Raw genomic sequence first — 25,561 nt, 5'->3', positions numbered from 1 at the left:
TTTTTTAAATCAGCACCAGTACGAAAGGCTGTATTATAAAAGGATCTGCAAATTATATACTGTTGTAAACACACATACTTCTTTGGTACCATGGTACTTTAGATTCTGACTACTTTGTTTATATTGCTCATTCTGTGTTTCTTTCTTTTGGCAAAGAAAGTGGAAAGTGCTGATTGTTCAGAATAGCTGATATTTTGGTACAGGATACAGGAAAGACCTGAGAAGATTTATTTTTGGCAAGAGAGGGGCAGGTGAGAGATTTTAAAATTGGGGGCAGTTTTTTTTTGTTTTAGAAACGGGGAGAGATCAAAACCAACTAGTTAGCAGGCAGAAAAATATAGTGCAATTCAAACTCTGAGTGCTCACACTGAGAAACACTTCCATGTACCGATGTAGGTGCAGCTTTTTACCCTTTCTACATCCCCCTGATAAAAAAGGAAAGCCTTGACAATTAGCAGCAGCAGCAGCAGCAGCAGCATTAACTGCTCCAGTGATAGTATCACATCTTTCACAATCTCTCCATGTTAGGATGATTCCTTCAACTGTTGCTGCTCTTATGCTATTGCAGTTTCAAACCCACATACCAGAGTCTAAACAATGACTCTGACGTTCAAGCTATTTTTAAACTATACTCGATTACGTATGGTGCCACTGCCTGGGTTCAACCCCTCATGTTAAAAAGTAACCCTCAATGGCTGTCTCTTCTTCTCTCTTTTTTTGTTGCCTCTCTTATAGTCAGCAGGGCTAATGATCAACTAAGGTGGATCACAAATCTAAGTGCATCTTATTTTTGGGAGGCAAAGGGTTCTTGACAAGGATGTAAGGGCATCTTAACCACTTCTTCTAAGTCCACTTCTGCAGAGCATTTCATCAATGAAAGACTGTGCATGCCAGGAAAGTTAAGTTTTGTGTGTTAGGTCGGAATCTTTGGTGAAGATGAATTTTTGGTAAATGTGTTCTTGGTGGAAGATCCAAAAAATACTGCAGGAATTTTTTAAAAATGGCTTTAAGTCTTGTTCTGTTCTATTCCCTTATAAAACAATGCAAAAGGAAGAGTCAGTCAAGCAGACCTGCCTTGCTCTGAATCTGATCCATGAACATCCATTTCTTCAACTGCTCACAAACAATGAGCAAAGCAAAGCACCCTTTTTATAATCTCATCAGCAAAGTCAGGTAAATGTAGAATGTCCTTGTGTGGGGAGTGGGACAGTTGTATTTATCATGGGCTGCCGAAATAACCATTCCTCACTGTCCCTCAGCAGTGTGTCGATACATGTACCAGTTATGAGCATCGTTTATAGACTTCATTGAACATGCCTTTCAAAACTATCCGGGGGCAGTAGTCCAGGTGCTATTGTAACAGCAATAGGCGTGGCTTGATTAGCATTCCCTCCAGGTAAAGAAGGTGAGGCAAGCATCTAGACATGGAGACCTGTGGAGTACATCCCATCACTCTGGAAAGCTTTGTGCAAGTGTTGACGTAAACGCCAATTACTTGGAGAGTTTGCTGATGACACGAATCAGTGCACCATTTTCATCTTTCAGTCTTTGATTGTCAGCTCTCAAATCTGTTAAAACCTGGAAAAATATTTTTTAAAAAGCTCATGTTTAGGGTATTGACCATTAACAAGAACCATTTGTTTCAAAATAAATGTGCAACAGGGAGGGAAAAAAGCCTCAAACCTTTAATTCTTCCTCAAGTTCTGAAATTCTTCTTTCTAAAGCCTTCCGCTCCTGTTAAAAGAAGTCTGAATCAATGCAGAGGCATGAATAGCATTAAGTCAATAAGTAGTCTTGTAGAAATAAAGACTTTCCAGCCCATTGTCTCTGTGTGTGGTGCTAGCTCATCAAATGGAACTCTCTATTCTAATGTCATTTCTATGCCCATGCACCATAAATTTTACATATTAGTTATGACGAATGTTTATCCAATTCCCATGTAACTTGCCTGCCAGTTTCTGTCTTGACTTGTGGTAAAATACTATATATTTCTAATAACCCCCCCATGATGATTCCATATGTTACAATGCACCAACCAATGGAAATCAAATTCATCCTTTTGTAGTTTTTCAATATTGTCAAAGGTGAACAAGATCCACCTTAGAATGTCTGCTATTGAAAAAGCAGAAAAACATCAGCACCTCCCTGAATCCTGCAGCAACCCTGTTCCCTTCCCCAAACACACACACTTTTACGACAAACACCACTTTGGTGAATTTTTAGTGTACCTTTTCTATGACTCCTTTCTAGGACAGATTGGCCAGAACTGTACATATTACATTTAAACATGGCCTTACTCAATTTCTTGCACAAATTCAGCATCAATTCCTTGCTTTGATATTTAGATTTTCTATGTTTTTTACATAAATATAGGGATACTACAATGGGTAGTGTCCCTATCTCGGACCACGAGGCCTGAGTTCAAGTCCCATCTGCTCTTGAGGCATACAATAACATCATTGAATAGGTTAGTTAGAAAATATCCATAAATACTAAATTCTATTTCTTGTTTTTAAGTTACTTTTTTTTGTTTTCCAACTTTTAAAGATCAACATGTCTAATTAACTGTTTCGTGCTCTCAGAACATAATTTAAGGTATATTTATTCACTCAAAATGTTCTGCTTTTTACTTCTCCATTGCGAACTATATTTGTCATGCACCTTCTTACATGTCTGTACTCTTCAACATTTCCTTTAAGTCTGCCATGTCTCCTAACTTCTAGTAATTTGCCCAAATGATTTATGCAGATGAGATTGAGGTACAACACTCATAACATCTTGCTAATCTAAAAATAAAATTTACTTCTGCCCTTCAGTTTCCTCTAACAAGATACATGCAAATAAAGTTTGAGCTGGAATCAGTAATTTGGCCCCTCAATTAAACCCCTGGGTGACTGTCTGTGTGGAGTGTGCATGATCTCTCCATGTCTGTGCGGGAGTCTTCCAGTTTCATCCCACAATCCAATGATTTACAGCTTAAATGGACTGGCCATGCTAAATTGCCCATGGTGCCCAGGAATGTGTAGGATAGGTGGATTAGCCATGGTTAATGCAAGGTTACAGGATAGGGTGGGTCTTGTGGAATGCTCTTCGGAGATTGGCCAAATGGCTTCTATCTGCACAGTGGGGATTCTCTGATTCTATTCTAGGATTCTAGATCAGCTTCTGATGTGGATTGGAAGTGGATTCAGAGACAATTCAGCTAACAGTTCTAACAAAGTTATCAGTCTGAATGTTAATTCTGTTTGTCTTGACAGAGACTGCCTGATCTGATGAGTATTTCAAGCATTTTCTGTTTTAGTTTTTCTTATTTTGAATAATCTAGTATTTTGTTTTTGTTTCTTCATGTACATGTGCAGCATCATCTCTTAGTTTATAACGTTCTCAGGATCACTAATTGCCAACATCAGCCAGCACCCCATACCCATTCTCTTAATTACAAGTGTTCCGTATCTGTTCACAGTATTACTTTGGGGATCCTCTACTCACTTTCTTTTCCATCTCCAAGTGGACAGTTCTGTCTGCGAACCTTTCTTGCATCTATAAACCCAACAATTAAATAGACAGATCAAAAAAAGTCATAGTGTAAGTATGAGAACAGAGTCATCTCTATTTAACACAGACTGAGCAATAATGAGGACATGGTGTGTTTATTTAATTTTATTTTTAGATTTAGTGTTCTGGATAGTAAAACTTCTTGCAAGGGAGAACATCAATGGCAGAAGCCTTTAATAGCTCAGTTTGCCTTTGCTGTTTCCTGCCGCTATCTTCTAGCATCATGCCATTTGCTTCTCTTCATGGGTGACATCTATCTATAAGCAAAGAACCCACGTGAATAAGATACTGTTTGCCTTCAAAACATTTTTGAAGGAGGATAAAGATTTACACAAAGTCTTGGAGAAAAAGCGCCTTCTATTTAGTGCCTTTTATAACCTCAGGCCATCCCAAGTCAATTAAGAAGCTCTGAAGCATAGTAACTCCTGTATTGCGGGCAACCACTTTGCAAACACAAAGCTGTAACAAAGCAACAGGTTGGTGACCAGACAGTCTTGTTTCATTGATTTGGATGAATAACAAATATTGTCTAAGACAACAAGGAGAATTTGTCAATTCTTGTGCAAAAGTGCCAAGGCATCTTGCATGTCTGCCTGGAGCTGATAGGCAGGGCTTGTTTAATGAACCATTCAAACGATAGCACTGCCAAAAGTGCAACCTCGATTGTGTTCAAGTCTCTGGAATGGGACCTGAACCAATAACCTTTTGGTTCAGAGATAAGAATGCTATCAAATAAATTATGGCTGATACCTAAAGGACTTCTGTTTCTTTCCTCTAAAGTGGTAGATTCTCAAAAATGCAAGGATCCCACCCATATGAACTCTTTTCAACAGTACCATAGTTTGTGAAAACAAAAATATTTCATTCGTTAACTTGGCAGCACTATAGGCCATCACAACTGTGTCATGTTGGTGGATGTTAAGAGGCCTGGAAGTTGGCATTGCAGACCAGCCTTATTTCCAAGATAATTAAAAAAAAGGAAATGTTGGAAACAGTCGCCAGTTAGGCAGCATCCACAAAAAATCATCAACATTTCAGTCATTGATTTGACTTAGGTTTATCACAACTTGGACAAATTGTCAAAAACCTTTATTGGTTTCTCTATCCACATCATGCTGCCTATGCTGAGTACTTCCAGCATTTTGCTTTATTTCATATTTCTAGCATCTACAATATTTTGTTATCCCTTCAATGGCTTAGTTCTGACTAGTCTGGCAGATGGACCCAGGGCAACTGGCCCTGAATAACTAGATGAATAGATTGAGGGCAACCAAAGACACTGGTGCCATCAGTCAAGGATCACAAAATGTGTCATGTCAGAACAGCACCTCAGGAGAAAATATAATAGACATGCAGCACTGCATGGAACCGAATAAAACACACTGCTGGATTGTTCAAATCAATTAATCAAATATCTTCTAGGAGTCTGAGAAGGGCTGTGATTCTGTACAATCCCACAAAGTTTCTACAATGGTAATTTCCTGCATGGTAAGTCAAGAGAGGTCAGAAACATAAGGTGGAGCCTGTAAATGCACCAATTTCAATCTACAAATGGTAGATTTTATTTAAAATTTGCAAGTTTCCCACCTGTTCCTTTGAACTTTCATAAGTGGCTCTACAATTACTGTGACGCCTAACTGTATCCACCATCACAGCACATCCAGTCATCAGCTTAAATGAAAACCCAACACCATATTCATTGATCAGCAAATGAGTTTAAGAAGAAACAAAAAGGAGAAAATGCTGGAAAATCTCAAAGGGTCAGTTCGACGCGAAACGTCAGCTTTTTTTCTCTCCTTTCAGATGCTGCAAGACTTGCTGAGATTTTCCAGCATTTTCTCTGTTTTGGTTTCAGATTCCAGCATCCGCAGTAATTTGCTTTTTTAAGAAGAAACAAGATGGGAATAGACGAGACAGCCCTTGAGAATGCTCTGCCAACTAATAGGATTCACAACTTTAACCTCAACTCTACTCTCCAACCAATCCCACGTTCCTTATTTTCCATAAATACACTGACCTCACCTGTAGTATATTCAATGATTGAATATCCTCTACACTTTGGGATACAGAATTCCAAAGATTCTCATAATCCTATGAGGAATTAAATTCTCCCTAACCTCAGTCTCGAACCCTGAGAGTGTGGCTCCAATTTCTGAACTCTCCAGCAAGGAAACCAGTTTTTCTGTATCTACCCTGTCAAAGATGCACAGAATCTTAGAGGTTTCAATGAGGTCACTTCTCATTTCTCTCAACTTTAAACGGTATGAGCCTCTTTTACTCTTGTATGGGTCTAGAATTGTATTTTATTCCAGTGTATTCTCTGAGTTACAATATTTCTCAACAATATCTTACTTCTCTTTCAAACAGTTGAACTTTATATATCCTCACAGTATGTGCTTTTGGCATGGGGGACATGTGATACAGGACAGGTGCCCAGCCCACCAGCTTCCTAACCACTTTTGAGCTCAGTCTCATAACTGAGCTCCACCTTATGCTTCTGACCTCTTTTGACTTACCATGCAGGAAATTACCATTGTAGAAACTTTGTGGGATTGTACAGAATCACAGCCCTTCTCAGACTCCTAGAAGATATTTGATTAATTGATTTGAACAATCCAGCAGTGTGTTTTATTCAGTTCCATGCAGTGCTGCATGTCTCAGGCTCAGTTTCAGTCTCATAACCGTGGGCGGCACGGTGGCACAGTGATTAGCACTGCTGCCTCACAGCGCCAGAGACCCGGGTTCAATTCCCGCCTCAGGCGACTGACTGTGTGGAGTTTGCACGTTCTCCCCGTGTCTGCGTGGGTTTCCTCCGGGTGCTCTGGTTTCCTCCCACAGTCCAAAGATGTGCAGCTCAGGTGAATTGGCCATGCTAAATTGCCCGTAGTGTTAGGTAAGGGGTAAATGTAGGGGTATGGGTGGGTTGCGCTTCGGCGGGTCAGTGTGGACTTGTTGGGCTGAAGGGCCTGTTTCCACACTGTAATGTAATCTAATCTAATCTAAACAGAAGATGGTGGGCTCCAAAATCGGTACCTGCCCACTACAGGTAAACAAACAATTATTTATATATTAATCTCTATCTCACGCTCATCCATGATACAGTCGGCATGGACAGGTGGCTGGGAGTGGAGTTTCCTCTTGTTTTTACACAGTATTTAAAATCAAAGGAAGGAGATACCATCCTCTAGGTGAGGGGCTGTGTGCCCTTTGTACAGTGGGGATACAGTGACCCACACTGATGGAAATAAACCCCTTCTTTCCTTCCGACATGAAATTTAAAACCCAAAATCCCACCTCCCTCGTTCTTATATGCCAAACACCCACCAGCGCAAACTGCCCCCTAACTTACATCACTCTAGCATCCATTGGGCCTCCATTGTTGGCCTGCCTGCCTACATCCCTGCAGTGCCCACTGGGCTTTCAAGAGCTGCCGGCCAATCTGATTGACTGGCAGCTCCGTACAGTGGGCCTTTCTCCAACAAGGGGCAGATGTCCAACTCAGCTTCAATTGAGCATGCCTATAGCACTTTTATGGCCATTGAGAAGGCTTTTTGTTGGCCTGTCAACTTGCCAACTGTTCTTCCCAGGATGGGGCGAGTGAGCTGTCTGCTTCTGTTATTTTTTGCCCAAGGTGTTGAGGTGACAACCTGCTGCCTTTTCTTAAAGATTCCTGGATTTGTTTCCTCCTTCAGAAGGATTGAAAGTGCATGGTTTTTGGAAACTGCGACCTCCCCTGAGGAGGATGGTTACGGGGCAAGGATGAAGTGTGTCTTTTAAGAACCTACTCTGTACTTGCTACGTCCCTGCAGATGCTTTAAATCAAATTGCTGCCAAATCCACCCTCCGTATGAGAATCAAAGAAATTGGAGCCCAACATCTCCAAGGCAGCATCTGTATCAATTCTGGCAGTACCTAAAGACTTCTTTAACCCTAGAAATTCCATATGTTCCAAAGTAGAAAGTAATTCTGTGATCACTGCACGTAAAAAGGAAGTACATTCCCTCACTGTAGCATGATTCTGGGCTCAGAAAAGGAAGCTGTTTAAGTGCATGAATTAATCGGCGAGGTTAGACATGTTTCAAACACACGCAAGTTATCAAAACTGTGTGTTGACAGTTAATAAAAAAATTGGAAATGCTGGTGCAAAGTGACCCCCCACCAATTCTGGAGATGTACATTGAAAACACAGCATTCATTGATCTCGTCCTGATTTGATTGATGATGCATTAATCACACTGACCCTTAACAATTAATTCTATCCATGGGTACATTTTAAGGGGACTGTTTCATACCTGCGTGGCCTTCTCTAGCTCCAGCTTTGTCTGTGCTATCTGCATCTGCACCTCCTGCAGTTGGTCCCGAAGTTGGACATTCTTTCTTTGAAGCTCTTCATACAGCTGTTACATAGAAAAACAGAGATGAGGTTTTCTAAACAACATTTTTGATCAGCAACATAGTACAACATTACATCAGGGATGCTACTTGAGCAGAATTAGATTTAGTCAAAGCTCCAGATTTACCTTTCTGTAGCCTCTTTTCTCGGTCTCAATCTCCCCTTGACCTATTTGAGTAGGCTGCAAGCTAGTGTCCGAGTATGAAAACCCCTCTTTGTTTGCAAGATGCCCTTGGCTACTTCCTGAGGTATATCCCCTATAAATGAAGCAGGAGAGACAGAAATAAAGTAGCAACTTCTTAAATATACTTTCTCAACCCACATTTATATGTGTTGAGACTACTGACAGTGGATCTGGTCACCAGATTATACAAACTGCAACAGAATCAAAGAACTTTTAAGGTGTAGTCAGTCAATTATACTTCCACTGGTTCTTCAAACAGGCATCATTACTAAGTGCCAATCTCCTGCTTTTTCTTCATTGTAGAGCTCCAAACTTTGACAATAGCAGGAATCAAAAGAATAAGGTGTTCCAATGCCAGGTGCACACTTCAAAACTATTTATATATTTCCTACTAAAACAGGCCTTCTAAAACTGTACCATTTATTTTATTGCCATTTACACATCACCTCGGTATGTTGTAATCTTGTCAATACGTGTGATATGTGCTAGAATGAACTAACTCCCAAACCTATGACCACATTATTGACATGGCTGCTCTATTTGTTATTTTTGTATAATGAGGGGAACTATCTGGTTCAGATCATGCTGCAGTTCCTCTATTATAAAGACTAGTCACAAGATAACCAAGCTAGTTTAACTTCTCATCAGGATTCAAACAACCAATGTATAAATCCCAACCATTTCAGAAACCATCAGAACTCTCACAAATCTTCAACCAAGATTTCTGTAGGCCTTCAACTCATTGATTAATGGTCACCAAAATGGAGGTCTTCAAAGATTTGCCATCATGGACATTGTGAAAATATCCCCCCAAGAACTCATAGTTAAATGTACTACCCAATGTGATATTGAAATACACAAGCAGAGCAACCTATTACAGGATAATGGAGTATATGAAAGACTACTCAGTTTACATTAGCTGATCAATGCTGAAGACCCCAAAGGCTCGCTGCTGTTCAGTCCAGGTTCTCTGATGAGCCTGAGGAATCTCATCTAGCACAGCAATTGGGATTCTATAGTTAACCTGGGCTAACCTTCACTTGGAAGTGGAAACATGAGCCAGTGATCCCAACTTGGTAGAATATCTGTCAGTGTTAAGTGAGGATAGAATATATCTTGGCTAAGGCAAGGTGAGGAATGAAGGAGATGGAATCCTTACCTGGTTAGATAATCAATCTGCAAAAGAAAAAGAGAATAAGAAAATAAATAAATAAATAAATAGTGTGAACAATAATTTAAGAGCAAGAAACAATCCCTATTGAGACCCCCATTTGAATTGATACAATTTATTAAGTATCTCTCACTGTTACTGGGGTGCCATAATTTCCAGTTCTTTAACAATTTCTTTCCTACAAATCCTCAGGAGGCCTTTGGCTAAGACTCGTTGCTGAAAATGTTATGCATTCCGAATGCACCACTATCAATCTACATCCTGAACTGCCATATAAATTCTCATTCAGGTTGGACTCACCATCAAACTACATTATTGCAACACTCTGCCAACAACCCACCCTCCATATACTTCAAATGATTCAAATAAAATGCCTCTATCCTATCCTACACACTGTTATTAACTCCCATCCTAACAATTTAGCAACAATACAAAAGTAAAACACTGTGCATGCTGAAATCTGAAAAACAGAAAATGATGGAAATGCATCTAGTCAGGCAGCATCTGTGGATGTTTCAAAAAAACAGAGTTAACAATAATACCAAGGTGACACTCAATGCCCTTGGTAATGAAGTGGTGAGTGGATCAAGTATCAGTGGAGGAGTATTTAGAGTCAGCGATCATTGTATCATCAGGTTCAGGATGGTGTTTGGGAATGACACACAATAATCCAGAGTAAGGGAAATCAATTTTGAGAGAGCTTTTGGAGTTATGCACTGACCTTTAAAGTTTAGCGTCATCTGCAAACTGAAATGTTGTCACCACAAGAATTATGCAGTGGTTAACCCTGCCAATATTGTATGGACAGATGAATCTAATGCAGTAGAATGGTGAGGCTGAGGTCAATGAGTTTCTTCCCACTGATTGCTTCCTCCACCACTGCATTACACAAGCAGTAATGGCTTTCATAACTCTGTCAGCTCAGTCGGTAGCAGTGTTACAAGGCCAGTCTTAGTGATGGGAATTGAAGTCTGTGCCCTTGCTACAATCAGGGCTTCTTCCAAGTGATGTTCAGCACAGAGGACTACCTCAGCTGAAAGTTGTAGGAGGTGATCAGTCGATTCCCTTGTCCACATTTGAGTTGATGCCATGAGATTTAATGGAATCCAGAATCGACATTTAAAATTCCCGAGGCCATTCCCTCCTCACCAACATTTTCTCAAAATTGTGAAGCCAATAGGAAGATCCACACACACTGATCAACACACACACAGCTTTTGCTTGCTGGAGCTATTGTTGAGCCCAAACGTCAGAGGTCTGCACAGCAACAGGAAACGTTATTGGGAAAGTTCCTCCTGACTAGACATCACTGTGCTGCCATCTCCGATGAGTCTGTCCTGCTGACAGAACACAGCAAGGGTTGGTGACGTTTGGGATGTTGTGTGTAAAGTATGACTCGGTAAATATGATTATGTCAGACTGCTGCTCGAATAGTCTGGGGGATAGCACTCCCAATTTTAGCACAAGTCCCCAGATGTTAGTGATAAGAACTTTGCCCGGTTGACTGGGCTTGTTTCAAAGTAATGTCTCGTATTTCAGTTGGAAAAGCAGTCTGGTTTTATTCTTATGGTTCTTTAGTGGTTTGAAAAATGGAATAGCTTGCTCAGCCTGTTCAGAGGGCAGTTATCACACAGCTGGTTTAAAATCACATGTCTAATTACACCAGATAACAGACTAGATGAAATTTTATCACAATTGGATATTTCACAGACACCATTACAGATACTAATATGAAAACAGGTTTGTTTTCAACTAACTGAATTTAAAATTTCTTATGGAGACCTATACTAAGATTTGAATTCATGTCCGTGTATCATTTGTCTGTAGATTGGTCAGTCCCATAATAATCACTGTGGTGGAGAGGCTGAGCAGAGAGACTATCAGGCATGAAATAAGACAGAGCATAAGATAGCGTGCGATCTTTAACACAGACACCTCCCTTTAGAGCACTAATATATCAGAAAATGGTCCAACACACAGCAGTAGCAGCTACTTTAAGTTAGTCTTGTATTGCAGTGTTAGCAGCCTGAATGGGTGCCTGATCCATACCTGCCTCTTTTCAGATTCCACCACATCGTCACCAGAGTTATCCTGGTCATTGTCATCCTAGAGAGACAGAGCATTTATTAAGCATATCATCAGATCCTTGGAAACAGCATCAAGTGATTGGCCAAGTCCACTTTCAAATTCAAAACTCCTTATGTGAACAGCACTAGTGTTCCAGTACAGATATGGTGAGACATTTTAAATTTCTTCCACTCACTGAGCTCAATAGCCCAGGCAATCTTTACTCCCTTCGGCATCTCAGCAAAGTGAGGAATGATTGCCCACACAGTGGTGAAAGAATTCCAATGCTGACTCTGTTAAAATAATTTTCAAACAGGACTGAGTGTACCCTATCATTCTGCACAAAGTCACAGTAATGAGGAGTTAACACAGTACTGTTGGAATCTGTGTGCGTTGGCACAGAAATCAATCATCTCCATTTTCAGAGAAGTTAACAGTATCATGGATTTTAAAGATTACATTTATCCACAGTTCAGAAACATACCATGCAGCACAGGTATCTATGCCAGCTTTCCTGCTCCACAAGAGCCAACCTTCAGAATATGTTATCTAATTCTAATACTAACCCATTCAATTATTTTGCATCTCTGTAAGTACATTGATGCTATTTGCCTCAGTGGCTCCACATTACAGCAAGCTGCTTATTCTTAAAACTGCAGATAGAGATGTTTCTCCTGAATTCCCTATTGGCTGCTATGTTTATGACCTATAGTTTTGATCTCTCCCACAATCTCGAACACATTCTCCACATTTGCCCTATCAAACCCTTAAGTTCTGTCAAAGGCCTCTTCCCTGGGTCTTCTCTTTTCCCAACCGGCATAGTCTTTCCTGATAATTATAATTTCATACTTACGAATTTGTGAACTTGCTCTACTGCCCACATATCCTTTAAGGATAGAATGGGTGTTTAATTAGTAAAATCTAACCTGTTTGAAATAAATCATTTCTCCTCTCACATGGCATTTTCCAAAATGTATTCGTGAATAAAGCTTTCAAACTTTGCAATCCACACTTCCTTCAAATAATTTTGAAAAATAGCTAAATACCTAAAACAAAACTGTGAGTGAATGAGGCTACAACGGTCACATAGTGGTTCTTATATTTGCAGTAAAATTAAAGAGCAGAGCCTTGTACTGATGAACCTTGTGCACTTTAGAGGGGTCAAAAGGAATCTGTATGAACAAATTAGCGTTGACAAAATATTTGAACAAAGGCCTTGGAGTTAGAAGCAATTTAGAGACAAGGAGGAGACGGACACTAATAAGGAATGGGGAAAAACAGTACCAGACCAAATGATCCTTGACTGGGTGAAGAAAACATTAATGATATTTATATCTGACCTCGAATGGGCATCTGTTTCTTCAGTTTGTATGGTGCAAAATTGGAATTTGAATAATGAGATGCCCATGTGGTAAACAAATGGTATGAATATATTGCATCTCCTGGATTCCTCTGAATTGTTCGAGCTACCCCTTCTCCCAGTGTAGGTTTGAATAAACAATTGAAAACCTGTACTCAAGACAAATTACTTGAAATAAGCACAACAAAGAAACGAAAGAGAAGAATTTAATCTATTCAGCTCACGAAGTGCTATTGACACATCCACGTAATTCTAAGCATTATATCAGACCATCAGATCTGTCTCCAACTAAATAAGCTCTCAGCAAAAGTACTGAAGTGCAAGGCAAGAACATCTGGAGGGGCTCGGACTTTTAGGTAAAGATAGAGAGAAAAAAAAAATTGTATTTACGAAGAACCTAAGCAAGCCCTTATGACACTTCAAGCAAAATATTTTTAACGTGGCCCGCTATAAGGTTGGCGAACGTGGCAGCGATTATAAATTGTACAAAAAGGAACCAAATCAATGACTAGAACAGCTGGTTCTGATAGGAGAGAGCAGCTACCCAGAACATGGGCAATAGTGCAACTGAACCCTTATGTCCATATGAACATACAGGCAGAGCCTCACTTTAATATCACATCCCAAACATGATAATCAAAACTCCTTTGTGTTGCACCAAAATGGCTCTCAACCTCAACTTTCTTACTTAGAGATGACGGTGCACTGATATTGGCGTTTTGACCAAATAGGTATTAAAATGAAGAAAGGAGGGAGAGAGAAAACAGAGAACTATAGACCAGTCAGTCTGACCTCAGTGGTGGGAAAAATGCTGGAGTCAATTATAAAGGACGAAATTACGACACATCTGGATAGCAGTAACAGGATAGGTCAGAGTCAGCATGGATTTATGAAGGGGAAATCATGCTCGACTAATCTTTTGGAATTTTTTGAGGATGCAACTCTGAAGGTGGACAAGGGAGATCCAGTAGATGTAGTATACCTGGACTTTCAGAAAGCCTTTGATAAAGTCCCACATAGGAGATTAGTGAGCAAAATTAGGGCACATGGTATTAGGGGCAAAATACTGACATGGATTGAAAATTGGTTGGCTGACAGGAAACAAACAGTAGTGATAAACAGCTCCCTTTTGGAATGACAGGTGGTGACCAGTGGTGTGCCGCAGGGATCAGTGCTGGGACCGCAGCTTTTTACAATGTACATTAATGATATAGATGAAGGTATTAAAAGAAATATTAGCAAATTTTCTGATGACACAAAGCTGGGTGGCAGGGTGAAACGTGAGGAGGATGTTAGGAGAATGCAGGGTGACCTGGACAGGCTAGGTGAGTGGACGGATGCATGGCAGATGCAGCTTAATATGGATAAATGTGTGGTTATCCACTTTGGTGACAAGAACAGGAAGGCAGATTACTACCCAAATGGTGTCAAGTTAGGTAAATGGGTAGTACAACGAGAGCTAGGTGTTCTTATACATCAGTCAATGAAAGCAAGCATGCAGGTACAGTAGGCAGTGAAGAAAGCTAATAGCATGCTGGCCTTCATACCAAGAGGAATTGAGTATAGAAGCAAAGAGGTTCTTCTGCAGCTGTACAGGGCCCTGGTGAGACCGCACCTGGAATATTGTGCGCAGTTTTGGTCTCCAAATTTGAGGAAATTGAGGAAATTCTGGCTATTGAGGAAGTGCAGTGTAGGTTCACGAGGTCAATTCCTGGAATGGCGGGACTATCTTACGCTGAGCGACTCGGCTTGTATACGCTTGAGTTTAGAAGGCTAGAGGGGATCTGATTGAGACGTACAAGATTATTAAAGGATTGGACACTCTGGAGACAGGAAGCATATTTCTGCTGATGGGTGAGTCCCGAACCAGAGGACACAGTTTAACAATAAGAGGTAGGCCACTTAGAACAGAGTTGAGGAGAAACTACTTCACCCAGAGAATGGCGAGTGTATGGAATACTCTGCCCCAGAAGGCTGTGGAGGCCAAGACTTTGGATAATTTCAAGAAAGAGTTGGATAGAGCTCTTACGGATAGTGGAAACAAGGGTTATGGGGATAAGGCAGGAACAGGATACTGATTGAAGATGATCAGCCATGAAGATAATGAATGGTGGTGCTGGCTCGAAGGGCAGAATGGCCTACTCCTGCACCTATTGTCTATCTGGCTAAATGTTACTGCAAAACTTGTAATTTTAAGGTTCAAAAACTTCTTTTGCATCTTAGAAATTTCAATATTGATCGAATAATGTTTGAATGATTTAATTAGGTTCATCTTTAGATTCTTTTTGCCATAGTTATATTCTCTTGAGTGATCATTCAGAAATGGCGGTTTTCCCCTCAGTACTCAGCAGACTTTCCAGCTGCTTACTTTGACTTTTGTTCGAGTCTGGGTTAGAGATGTACAGCATGGAAACAGACCCTTCAATCCAACTCGTCTATGCTGACCAGCTATCCCAACCCAATCTAGTCCCACCTGCCAGCACCCAGCCCATATCCCTCCAAACGTTTCCTATTCATATGCCAATCCAGATGCCTTTTAAATATCACAATTGTACTAGCCTTTGCCACTTTCTCTGGCAGCCCATTCCACACACGCACCACCCACTGCGTGAAAACGTTGCCCCTTAGGTCTCTCTTAGATCTTCCCCTCTCACCCTAAACCTATGCTCTCTAGTTCAGGACTCCCCCACCCCAGGGAAAAGACCTTGTCTACTTACCCTAACCATGCCCCTCATGGTTTTATAAACCTCTATAAGGTCACCTCTCAGCCTCCGATGCTCCAGGGAAAACAGCCCAAGCCTATTCAACCTCTCTTGATAGCTCAAATCCTCCAACCCTGGCAACATCCTTGTAAATCTTTTCTGAACCCTTTCAGGTTTCACAACATCCTTCCATTGGGTAAGAGACCAGAATTGCACGCAATATTCCAATAATGACCTAACCAATGCCCTGTACAGCCATAACATGACTTCCCAGCTCCTGAACTCAATACTCTGACCAATAAAGGAAAGCATGCCAAACACCTTCTTCACTATCCTATGTACCTGCGACTCCACTTTCAAGCAGCTATGCACCTGCACTCCAAGGTCTCTTTTTTTTCAGCAACATTCCTTAGGACCTTACCATTAAGTGCATAAGTCCTGCTAAGATTTGCTTTCCCAAAATGCAGCACCTCGCATTTATCTAAATTATACTCCACCTGCCACTCCTCAGCCCATTGGCTCATCTGATCAAAATCCCATTGTAATCAGAGGTAACCTTCTTCCCTGTCCACTACACCTCCAATTGTGGTGTCATCTGCAAAATTACTAACCATACCTCTTATGTTCACATCCAAATCATTTATATAAATGACAAAAAGTAGTGGACCCAGCACTGTTCCTTGTGGCACTTCACTGGTCACAGGCCTCCAATCTGAAAAACAACCCTCCATCACCACCCTCTGTCTTCTACCTTCGAGCCAGTTCTGTATCCAAATGGCAAGTTCTCCCTGTATTCCGTGAGATCTAACCTTGCTAACCAATCTACCATGAGTAACCTTGGTCGAACGCCTTACTGAAGTCCACATAGATCACATCTACTGCTCTGTCCTCATCAATCCTCTTTGTTATTTCTTCAATAAACTCAATCAAGTTTTTGAGACATGATTTCCCACGCACAAAGCCATGTTGACTATCCCGAATCAGTCCTTGCCTTTCCAAATACATGTGCATCCTTTCCCTCAGGATTCCCTCCAACAACTTGCCCACTACCAACATCAGGCTGACTGGTCTCTAGTACCCTGGCTTGTCCTTACCACCTTTATTAAATAGTGGCACCACATTAGCCAACGTCCAGTCTTCTAGCACCTCTAGCACGATTTTGAAGGCATTGGCCATTCTTTGGTCTTTCCCTTTTCGCTGTGCATTCTTTCTACTGAATTGGACAAAATATTTATTCAGATACCTCAGCTGGCAGACTCTTTTACTTACTGTTTTTCCGTTGATATTAATCCTGTTTCTCTTTGTGCACTCCGATGGCACCAGGGTTTAAATGGAAATATTTATGAGATTGCTTATCAAAACACATGTCTGAAGTAAAAACAGCACTAAAAATCTCATCAGGTGTGGAGAGAAAAACAAAGAAATGTTTCAAGCCCATTGAGATCTTCTTCAGAAATGAAGAGAGGTAGAAATCTGATTGGTTTTATGTTTTTAAAAAGAGGTGAAGAGGGTTACGTAGAACAAATAGGAAGATCAGGGTTAGAGGGCAGATGAGTTTAAATATCATAGTTATAATGGATTTAGTAAAGAAACAAAACATTGATCTGCAGTTAAATGTTAATAGTCAAATAAAGGGCAGCTGTGAAAGCATAAATATAAGAACACTACACATTTGCACTTGGCAAGTAAAATAAAATCAAATCAAATGGAGGAGAGAGTACACAAGTCTGAAGTTGTTGAGTTCAATGTTAAGTTCAGAAATTTATTAAGTGCCAAACTGGAAGATGAGGTGTTGTTCCTCATGTTTGCATTAGCCTTCACTGGAGTACAGTAGCAAACTGAGGAAAGAAACATGACATGAGAGCAAGATGGAATTAAAATGGCAAGCATCCTGAAAACTGGGGAAGCACTTGTGTACTGAATGGAGATGTCGTGCATAGCAGCAGACACCAAATCTGCATTTGATCTCCCTAGCACAAAGCAGAATGATTATGAGCAGGAAGTATAGTAAAAGGTAAAATTGTCACCGTCTTACCAGACCATAGTGCTGTTCTCTTGTTAGAGAGAGAGATGACCATGCCTCAGGTGAGGGGAGAGGTTGAGAAGAAGAATCCTTCAAGGTAGCCTTAGCTAGTGCAGGAATTGAACCCAAGTTGTTGGCATCACCCTGCATTGCAAACTAATCATCCAGCCAACTGAGCTAACTGGCCACCGAGAGAATACAATAGGCAAATTGCAAGTATGTGTTGACACCTTGAGATTTAAGGAGATAGAAAGTAAAAGGAATATTTGATTTCAGTGTGAAGAATTGCAATGGCCTGTATTGATCTATTAGCAATATTTCTTTTGAACAGCATACCTGAACAGCTTAGGATTCTTGAGAACTCTGAATACTTACATCTTGTGATATGGAATGCACACCTGTTGATCTTCTTTTTCCTCTTGGCCGTCTCCGGTCCCTGGTACCAGATCTCTTGAATGATGAGTCATCCGATTCCTTCTCCTCCTCTTTAGCTTTCTCCAATTCTGTGGGAGAGATACGAACCATTCATTCACAAACAATTCAGGAACTTCACTTGGATGCCAGTGTCAGCACTCAATCCCCAGCTACTTTCAGGGAGAACACATGTTGACTGGAGACAAACAGCAAACACCACTGTCACTCATTCCCAGAGACAAACTGTACCTTTTGTGGTGATAGCTGAAAAATGTGTTGCTGGAAAAGCACAGCAGGTCAGGCAGCATCCAAGGAGCAGGAGAATCGACGTTTTGGGCATAAGTCCTTCTCCTGATCCTTGGATGCTGCCTGACCTGCTGCGCATTTCTAGCAACACATTTTTCAGCTCTAATCTCCAGCATCTGCAGTCCTCACTTTCTCCTTTTGTGGTGATAATCAGGATACAGAAAAATAAAGCAAATCCTAGTTAGTATATGCCACCCAGAAGTAAAGTAGCACACAACAATGACTAGCAGAATCCTGAGACAAAAATCAGTAATCACATGTGGCGCCAAATCTATACTAGTGCAAATTCAGGAATGACAACCCATACTTGAAGTTAATGGCTTTGGCTCTGTGCAGATGCATTGGTATCCTCTGGTGATTTGACCAAATGGCCAGCCTTCATATATGAACCTTGACAGTTACTATCAAATGACTATTCACTATTCATTGGGAAATGCAGATGAATTTGTTAAAACCTAACATCACACCATAGCCCTTTAGTCATACACATTTTCACAGTTAGTTTTATTCAATTATAGCCAACATGGAAGATTTGGAGATAACTCTGCATGCAATCGGGATACAGCATTCTGGATTAGCAAAAAGGCTTTCTCCTGTTTCAGACTGTATTCACGGATCTGAGAATGTTGTAAGAAAGCAGAGTGTTTTCCTAATATACTATTAATGGCCTTTAGTACTGCAAGACTTTTTGAGCCCTTTTCTGAATTCTCTCTTTCTCTTGCTGCAGCAATGACAATTTGGTGAGGCATTTTGGCATTCTGAGTTTTGGACCGGCATCAAGCACAGAAATTAACACACTCGAGAAGTTTGGAGAAACCTTTGTTGTCCAGTGGCTCCACAGCATTGTGGCAGGTGTAGGCAGGAACACTGGAACGATTGGAATCTGTAGAGGAGGTGAGGCCCAGCAGATCTGCTTTTTGTAGGTTGGCTAATCTTGACCGCCAGTTCTTCTCCTGCATTGGGAAAGGAACACTGGGTGATTAATCACTAGCATTTTGAGGCATGGCCTGTATTTTACAACACTAAATGCTGAGGAAGGGAAATTAACCAGCACAGAAAAAGTACATGTAAGATAAGAAAGGAACAGTGACAGACAAGAGTCAATCTTCTCACAAACTTTGAACAGACAAGAGTGAGTGCATGAGAGAGATGAGGTTCAAGTTCCTGTGACAAAGATGGATTTAATCAGTTTCTTATAGATGGAAATTAGCTGTTAATGAAAAACTTGTCTGAGATAGAGCTTTGAGAATTCAGTTTTTAGTTTATTTTGAGTCCTTCTGAAAAAAGAGAGGGATGGGCTTAGCTCACTGTCACTCTCCAAGTGTTTTGCCACTCTTGCAGATCATGGCTGAGCTACACCTGAATCCCAGCTGCTAATGATCCATATAACTTTAAACTTTTACCTCTCAAAACACTAACACGGATGTGGAAAAACTACAGAAGAGAAAACAATAGACTGAATTACATAACGTGGTGTCAAAAATAAAGATCTGTAGGGATGGGCAACACAAGAAGTACAAAGTAGGGACAGAGTAGAAATTTAAATGCTACAGATAAACAAACATCTTTAAAAAATAATTTCCCATTGCAAATCCAGAGTTTATAAACTTAATAGAGTCATAGAGATGTACAGCATGGAAATAGACCCTTCGGCCCAACCCGTCCATGCCGACCAGATATCCCAACCCAATCTAGACCCACCTGCCAACACCCGGCCCATATCCCTCCAAACCCTTCCTATTCATATACCCATTCAAATGCCTCTTAAATGTTGCAATTGTACCAGCCTCCACCACTTCCTCTGACAGCTCATTCCATACACTTACCACCCTCTATGAAAAGTTGCCCCTTAGGTCTCTTTTATACCTTTCCCATCTCACCCTACACCTATTCCCCCTAGTTCTGGACTCCCCGACCACAAGGAAAAGACTTTGTCTATTTATCCTATCCATACCCCTCATAGTTTTGTAAACCTCTATAAAATCACCTCTCAGCCTCTGACGCTCCAAGGAAAACAGCCCCAGCCTGTTCAGCCTCTCCCTATAGCTCAAATCCTCCAACCCTGGCAACATCCTTGTAAATCTTTTCTGAACCCTTTCAAGTTTCACAACATCTTTCCGATAGGAAGGAGACCAGAATTGCACGCAATATTCCAACAGTGGCCTAACCAATGTCCTGTACGCCGCAACATGACCTCCCAACTCCTGTACTCAATACTTTGACCAATAAAGGAAAGCATACCAAACACCTTCTTCACTATCCTATCTACCTGTGACTCCACTTTTAAGGAGCTACGAACCTGCTCTCCAAGGTCTCTTTGTACAGCAACACTCCCTAGGATCTTACCATGAAGTGTATAAGTCCTGCTAAGATATGTTTTCCCAAAATGCAGCACCTTGCATTTATCTGAATTAAACTCCTTCTGCCACTTCTCAGCCCATTGCCCCATCTGGTTCAGATCCTGCTGTAATCTGAGGTAACCCTCTTCGCTGTCCACTACACCTCCAATTTTGGTGTCATCTGCCAACTTACTAACTGTACCTCTTATGCTCGCATCCAAATCATTTATGTAAATGACAAAAAGTAGAGGACCCAGCACCGATCCTTGTGACACTCCACTGGTCACAGGCCTCCAGTCTGAAAAACAACCCTCCACCACCAGCCTCTGTCTTCTACCTTTGAGCCAGTTCTGTATCCAAATCATAAATCATTACAAAATAAATAATGAAACATTGGCAATAACGTGCATTAATCTAAGGTATTGATTGTGAAATATCCCTAGGTCCTTCACTGGGGAATTATGAAAGAACATTTCACATCGAGCTACATAGCAAAATAGGTAAGAGGCAGATTTTAAGGTATAGCTTAATGAGGAAAGAGAAGTTCAGAGATTAAAGGGGATAATTCTTGAGCTTCGGGTTAAGGTAGCTGAAAACATGGGCACCAAAAATGGAGCAATTTAATTCAAGGATGCTCAAAGAGCTAAAATCGGGAGGTCAGATACCTCAGTGTGCTATGGGGCCAGAGAAAATGGTCAATAACGGGACAGGGGATTTGAATGCAAGGATAACAATTTGATACCAGAGACATTGCCAGACAGGAGCTAATTAGGCCAGTAAGTACAGTGACGATAGGATTTAAGTGAATGTAGCTCAGACCGTCATGAAATACTGATGTCTATAGCAATGAAGGAGGTTTCAGGAGAATTTTAGCAGCATGTACAGCCATCTGACAGCAATTGATCTTACCTCATCTTGACTAGTCCTACTATATCTGTATTTGGATGCTGCATCTTTTGCTTCTGCTTCCTTCTCTTCCTTTTCTTTTTCTTTGTCTTTCTCCTGCTCTGCAGTTTTCTTGTCACGCCTCAATCCAATTGTTTTCTCAGCCTCTTGCAGGTCTGTCAGTGTCACACCCTGTACCACAGAAATCGGGAATAAAGAAGAGCTACTTGGTACGGCACAGCAAGATATGTGTCGAGAAGGACTTTGACACAGTGTGTGAAATGCTATCGTCCTGTTGAAGTGAGATTGAACACATACAGCCATCTGCATCTGCGATAAGGCTCAAAGGACAACCAAAAACATCCGAAGGCAATGTAATTCCAACACTTCTTCAGGTGTAAAAATAAACCTTTTATTTTCGTGATATCAATTGCTGGCGAGACTCAGCAGGTCTGGCAGCATCTGTGGGGGATGCTGAATGTGTTCCGATGAAGAGTAATCTGACTCAAATGTTAACTCTGCTTCCTCCCCATGGATGTTGCTGAGTTTCACCAGCAACTTCTTTTTTTTGTTTCAGATCCAGAGTTCTTTGTTTTTTGTTTTGTTAAATATCCTGCTTTTTGGCAACCAAATGGCATTTTAAAAATTGCTGGATCTGTCACTGAATATCAGGACAAAGGAGTTGGGGAGTAAGGAAGTGGAAACTTTACCAGTGCTGGAAAATGTGAACCGTCTCATGCTCACCTGCGTTGATCTGCGAGATTGGCGGGCATGTCGCGAGCGTGCCTTTCTTTGTGCTTCAGCTTCCTCATCACGGACTGGAGTGAGGTAGGATCTGGAAACAGTGAAACATGGCATAACACTAATCACTCCAAGGCCGACATTGCAATGTTCACAAGAAGATCACCCCCAGGGAGAGGAGCCACAGCCTTGAAATTATCATACCAGATTTGAAACATTAAAACTCAGTCTCTCTCTCTCACAGATGCAATCAGATCTACTGAGGTTTTCCAGCAGTATGTGTTTGATTCAGATTCCAGTGTGTGCAATATGTGCCTTTATTCATATAATGTCTCCCTATCTATTTTCCTGCTCATTCATATGTCATTCCTGATGAAGGGTTTATGTCCGAAACATCGATTCTCCGGCTTCTCAGATGTTGCCTGACCTGCTGTGCTTTCCCAGCAACACACTCTATATATCTCTCACACGCACCACACACACATGAACCATACGTTGCAAAAAATGAGATCAAAAATATTAAACATCCCTTGGTCTGTCAGTCGCCAGGGAGAGGCAAAGGGCACATAGAACTATTGCAGTGGGTTGCACTCTTCCTACGCATGACACACTATTTCATGGGCTAGGAACCCCAAACAGAAACTTGACAGCATTTAAATAGAATCCACAATTATTTACTTGGGATTCTACCCAGTCAACAGCAAAAGCCAATGATGGTGGTAGCAAGAACAGCCTTTCATACGGAGCATTTGGGACAGCACTCCAGTGGCTCGCAACTTCTTGGATTACTGGCCAACATTCCACAGACCAGTGATATGCCACTGTGGGTCTATAAGCTCAAAATCTCACCTCAACGTGTATTCTTGCTGGTCTGTAACTGGGAAATAACTTCACTGTTGCTTCACTGTCACTGCATTAAACTTTTGGAACTCCCTCCCTAATTGTATTGTGGGTGTACCTATGGCAATTCAGGAGCAGTTTGGGAAGGCAGCTCCTTACATCCTCAAGAGGAATGAGAGGTGGGCAAGAAATGCTGTCCCAGCTAGCAAAGCCCACATCCCAAAAAGGAACAAAAATAACTTGGTAACTGGTACCTGCGTCTCTCACGGATCTCTGTGCCAGAGCCATTGCTTTGTGTGGTCGGATTACTTTCTTTGTCTGTTCCATTTCCAACTTGGTTTCGAGTCATGGAGCTGAGGGTACAAAGGAACAAAGTAAGGCATATGAATGAGTCTTTTCCTGCACCATGTACACGGTGCCACTCCAACTCTGATCAAATGTCCGTGACACACCAGTATGATCTGCTCAATATCATATACTGAGCAAACTTGACAAAGCGTTCACATCTCGTTTTAAATTGCAGTATTAACTCTAAGTAAAGCTCCAAGCTGCAAATCTGGTTTTGCCAGCTAATTTTGCCTTCCTGCTGGCTCAGTCTTAAATTGTGCAGTACCTTTACATGCTGACCATAACTTATGGCCTCCATTTGAACCTTCCACAACATTGAACATTCTGCCTTAATAGATTTTATTGATTGACTTTATTTTCAAATGAATCGCCTGAAAAGTACCTTTTTTTTCAAGAAAAACAATATGGAAGAAATATGGCAGCAATGTTTACAGCCTCAAAATCTCAGAACATCAGGTACTTTCTTCAGCCAAAATTCTAATTTCAAATATCTTTGCCTCCCATCTCTGTAATTGCCCAAAGGTAATTACAAAATATACATTACAAAGTCCTACCCATATCCCTTGTTATGCTGGCTCCTATAATTTATTATCACGGTCTCTAGTTCTTTAGTTCTTTGAGTGATCCCATAACTTTTGCAAGAATTACCTCACCAGGAGATACATTCCATGACTGATCAATTGATGCCTCAAGAACTTGCTCATACTCATTCTGAATTTACCTATTAACAGTTTGATCCAACAGCTCCTTTGTAGCCCTATCATTCTTTGGTTTGAGACAGCATTCCAGATTAATCAATTCCACTCATTTTATTCAAATATTTCACTGAGGTTCCCTATTGCTGCTAGTGAAGCCAGATAGCCCAAGTCTCCTATTCATAATCCTGATGCAATGATTAGAAGTGAATAGTATGTTTCAGAAAAGAGCTGGCACTATTTATACAGCCAAGATACACGGTATACACTCTGTCCATTTGCTGTTGCAACTGCAACATTATACATTGTACTGATGGTTTCTTAATTAATCCAGTTTCATTACAATTCTTTCCTATTCTTTGTGCTGTACTACTCAATTTAACAATAACTTATTCTTTGTCTGTTGCTTCCTTAACAATTAATTTTACATTTGTTTACATTGCACTCCAACTGCTTTCTCCTGTTCCCCAGTACATCATAAGATTTCAAACACTTCTGAATTTAGCGATCATTGGCCGTTAATTACACAGTGACCTCAAAAATCACTGACATTGCATGTCAGCAGCTCAGAAACACAAATGCCACAAAGTATGGTGATGGTTTCTTCCCATTAATATTGTGCCAGACAGAAAAAGTTGCAAACAAAAACAGCAGGAAAGTTGTAACACCAAAAACTTGCACTTGTAAAGTATTTTTAATTTAATATAATGTTCTAAGATGTTTCACAGGATTGTTACGAGACTAATTTGACATTATACCACTTGAGGTAAAAGTTGGAAAAATGACCAAAAACTGTGTTAATGAGGAAGGGTTTGAAGAATTTCTTAAAAGGAACAGAAAGAGAAGTAGAGAGATTTAAGGAGAGAATTTCACAGTTCAGATTGTGGGGTTACATGAGGGATGCAAAAGAGGTTAAAGTCAAGGAAGGTAGATACTGGAGGATTGAGAGTCTGGACGAGATTACATGAATAGTGAAGGGTGAGACCACAGAGATTTGAAAGCAAGATTGAGAATTTTGAAACACCAATGCTGCTTGACCAGAAGTCGACATTTAACGAGCACATGAGTAAAGTGTGGAAAGGACTTGGTGTGAATAAGAAAACAGACTGCAGATTTTTGAATGACCTTAATTTTCTGGAAGGTTTAATGTAGGAGGGCTGAGTAGAAGTGCAGAGTAGTGGAGTGTGGAGATAACAAGGACATGATTGAGGGTTTCAGTAGTAGATGGGGAAGTTACAGAACAAACATAAGAAATAGGGAAAGGAATATGTCATTAAGTCCCTCATTCCTGCTCCACTACGTGATAAATTTTTGGCTGATTCTTGTTCAAATGGGACTGTCTGTTCGTTGTAGTTTGGCAGTTAGACACACCATTGTTCTACCATTCTCACATTCCGAACACAATCTGCACAGCCTCTCTCCCCAGCACTCCAGCCCCCCCCTCCTCCAACTATTGCATAAATGCTGTATCTCACCCTCTCACATCAGCTCTGATGGCAAGTCATCTAGATTCGTAATGTTAGCTTGCTCTCTCTCCA

General features: G+C 40.9%; 1 protein-coding gene across 4 annotated transcripts in view; it reads right to left on the bottom strand.

The window, feature by feature from the left end:
• Positions 1-8: 8 nt before the first annotated feature.
• LOC122557924 (protein phosphatase 1 regulatory subunit 12A-like) overlaps positions 9-25,561 on the bottom strand; it is a 146,866-nt gene continuing 121,313 nt past the window's right edge. For all 4 annotated transcript variants that reach the window (XM_043706146.1, XM_043706148.1, XM_043706150.1 and 1 more), the window contains 12 exons: positions 23,235-23,333; positions 22,144-22,234; positions 21,424-21,591; positions 18,993-19,128; positions 17,831-17,958; positions 11,353-11,409; positions 9,292-9,308; positions 8,076-8,205; positions 7,848-7,952; positions 3,490-3,540; positions 1,684-1,734; positions 9-1,578 (listed from right to left, as the gene is read on the bottom strand). In XM_043706146.1, coding sequence (XP_043562081.1) covers positions 1,492-1,578; positions 1,684-1,734; positions 3,490-3,540; positions 7,848-7,952; positions 8,076-8,205; positions 9,292-9,308; positions 11,353-11,409; positions 17,831-17,958; positions 18,993-19,128; positions 21,424-21,591; positions 22,144-22,234; positions 23,235-23,333 — 1,120 coding nt within the window. In that variant the 3' untranslated portion in view covers positions 9-1,491. The remainder of the gene's footprint in view (positions 1,579-1,683; positions 1,735-3,489; positions 3,541-7,847; positions 7,953-8,075; positions 8,206-9,291; positions 9,309-11,352; positions 11,410-17,830; positions 17,959-18,992; positions 19,129-21,423; positions 21,592-22,143; positions 22,235-23,234; positions 23,334-25,561) is intronic.

This window comes from Chiloscyllium plagiosum, chromosome 16 (genome assembly GCF_004010195.1).
Source record: "Chiloscyllium plagiosum isolate BGI_BamShark_2017 chromosome 16, ASM401019v2, whole genome shotgun sequence".
Classification (NCBI taxonomy): Eukaryota; Metazoa; Chordata; class Chondrichthyes; order Orectolobiformes; family Hemiscylliidae; genus Chiloscyllium; species Chiloscyllium plagiosum.
The sequence above is the reverse complement of the archived record's forward strand: the minus strand, read 5'-3'. Positions and strand labels throughout refer to the sequence as shown.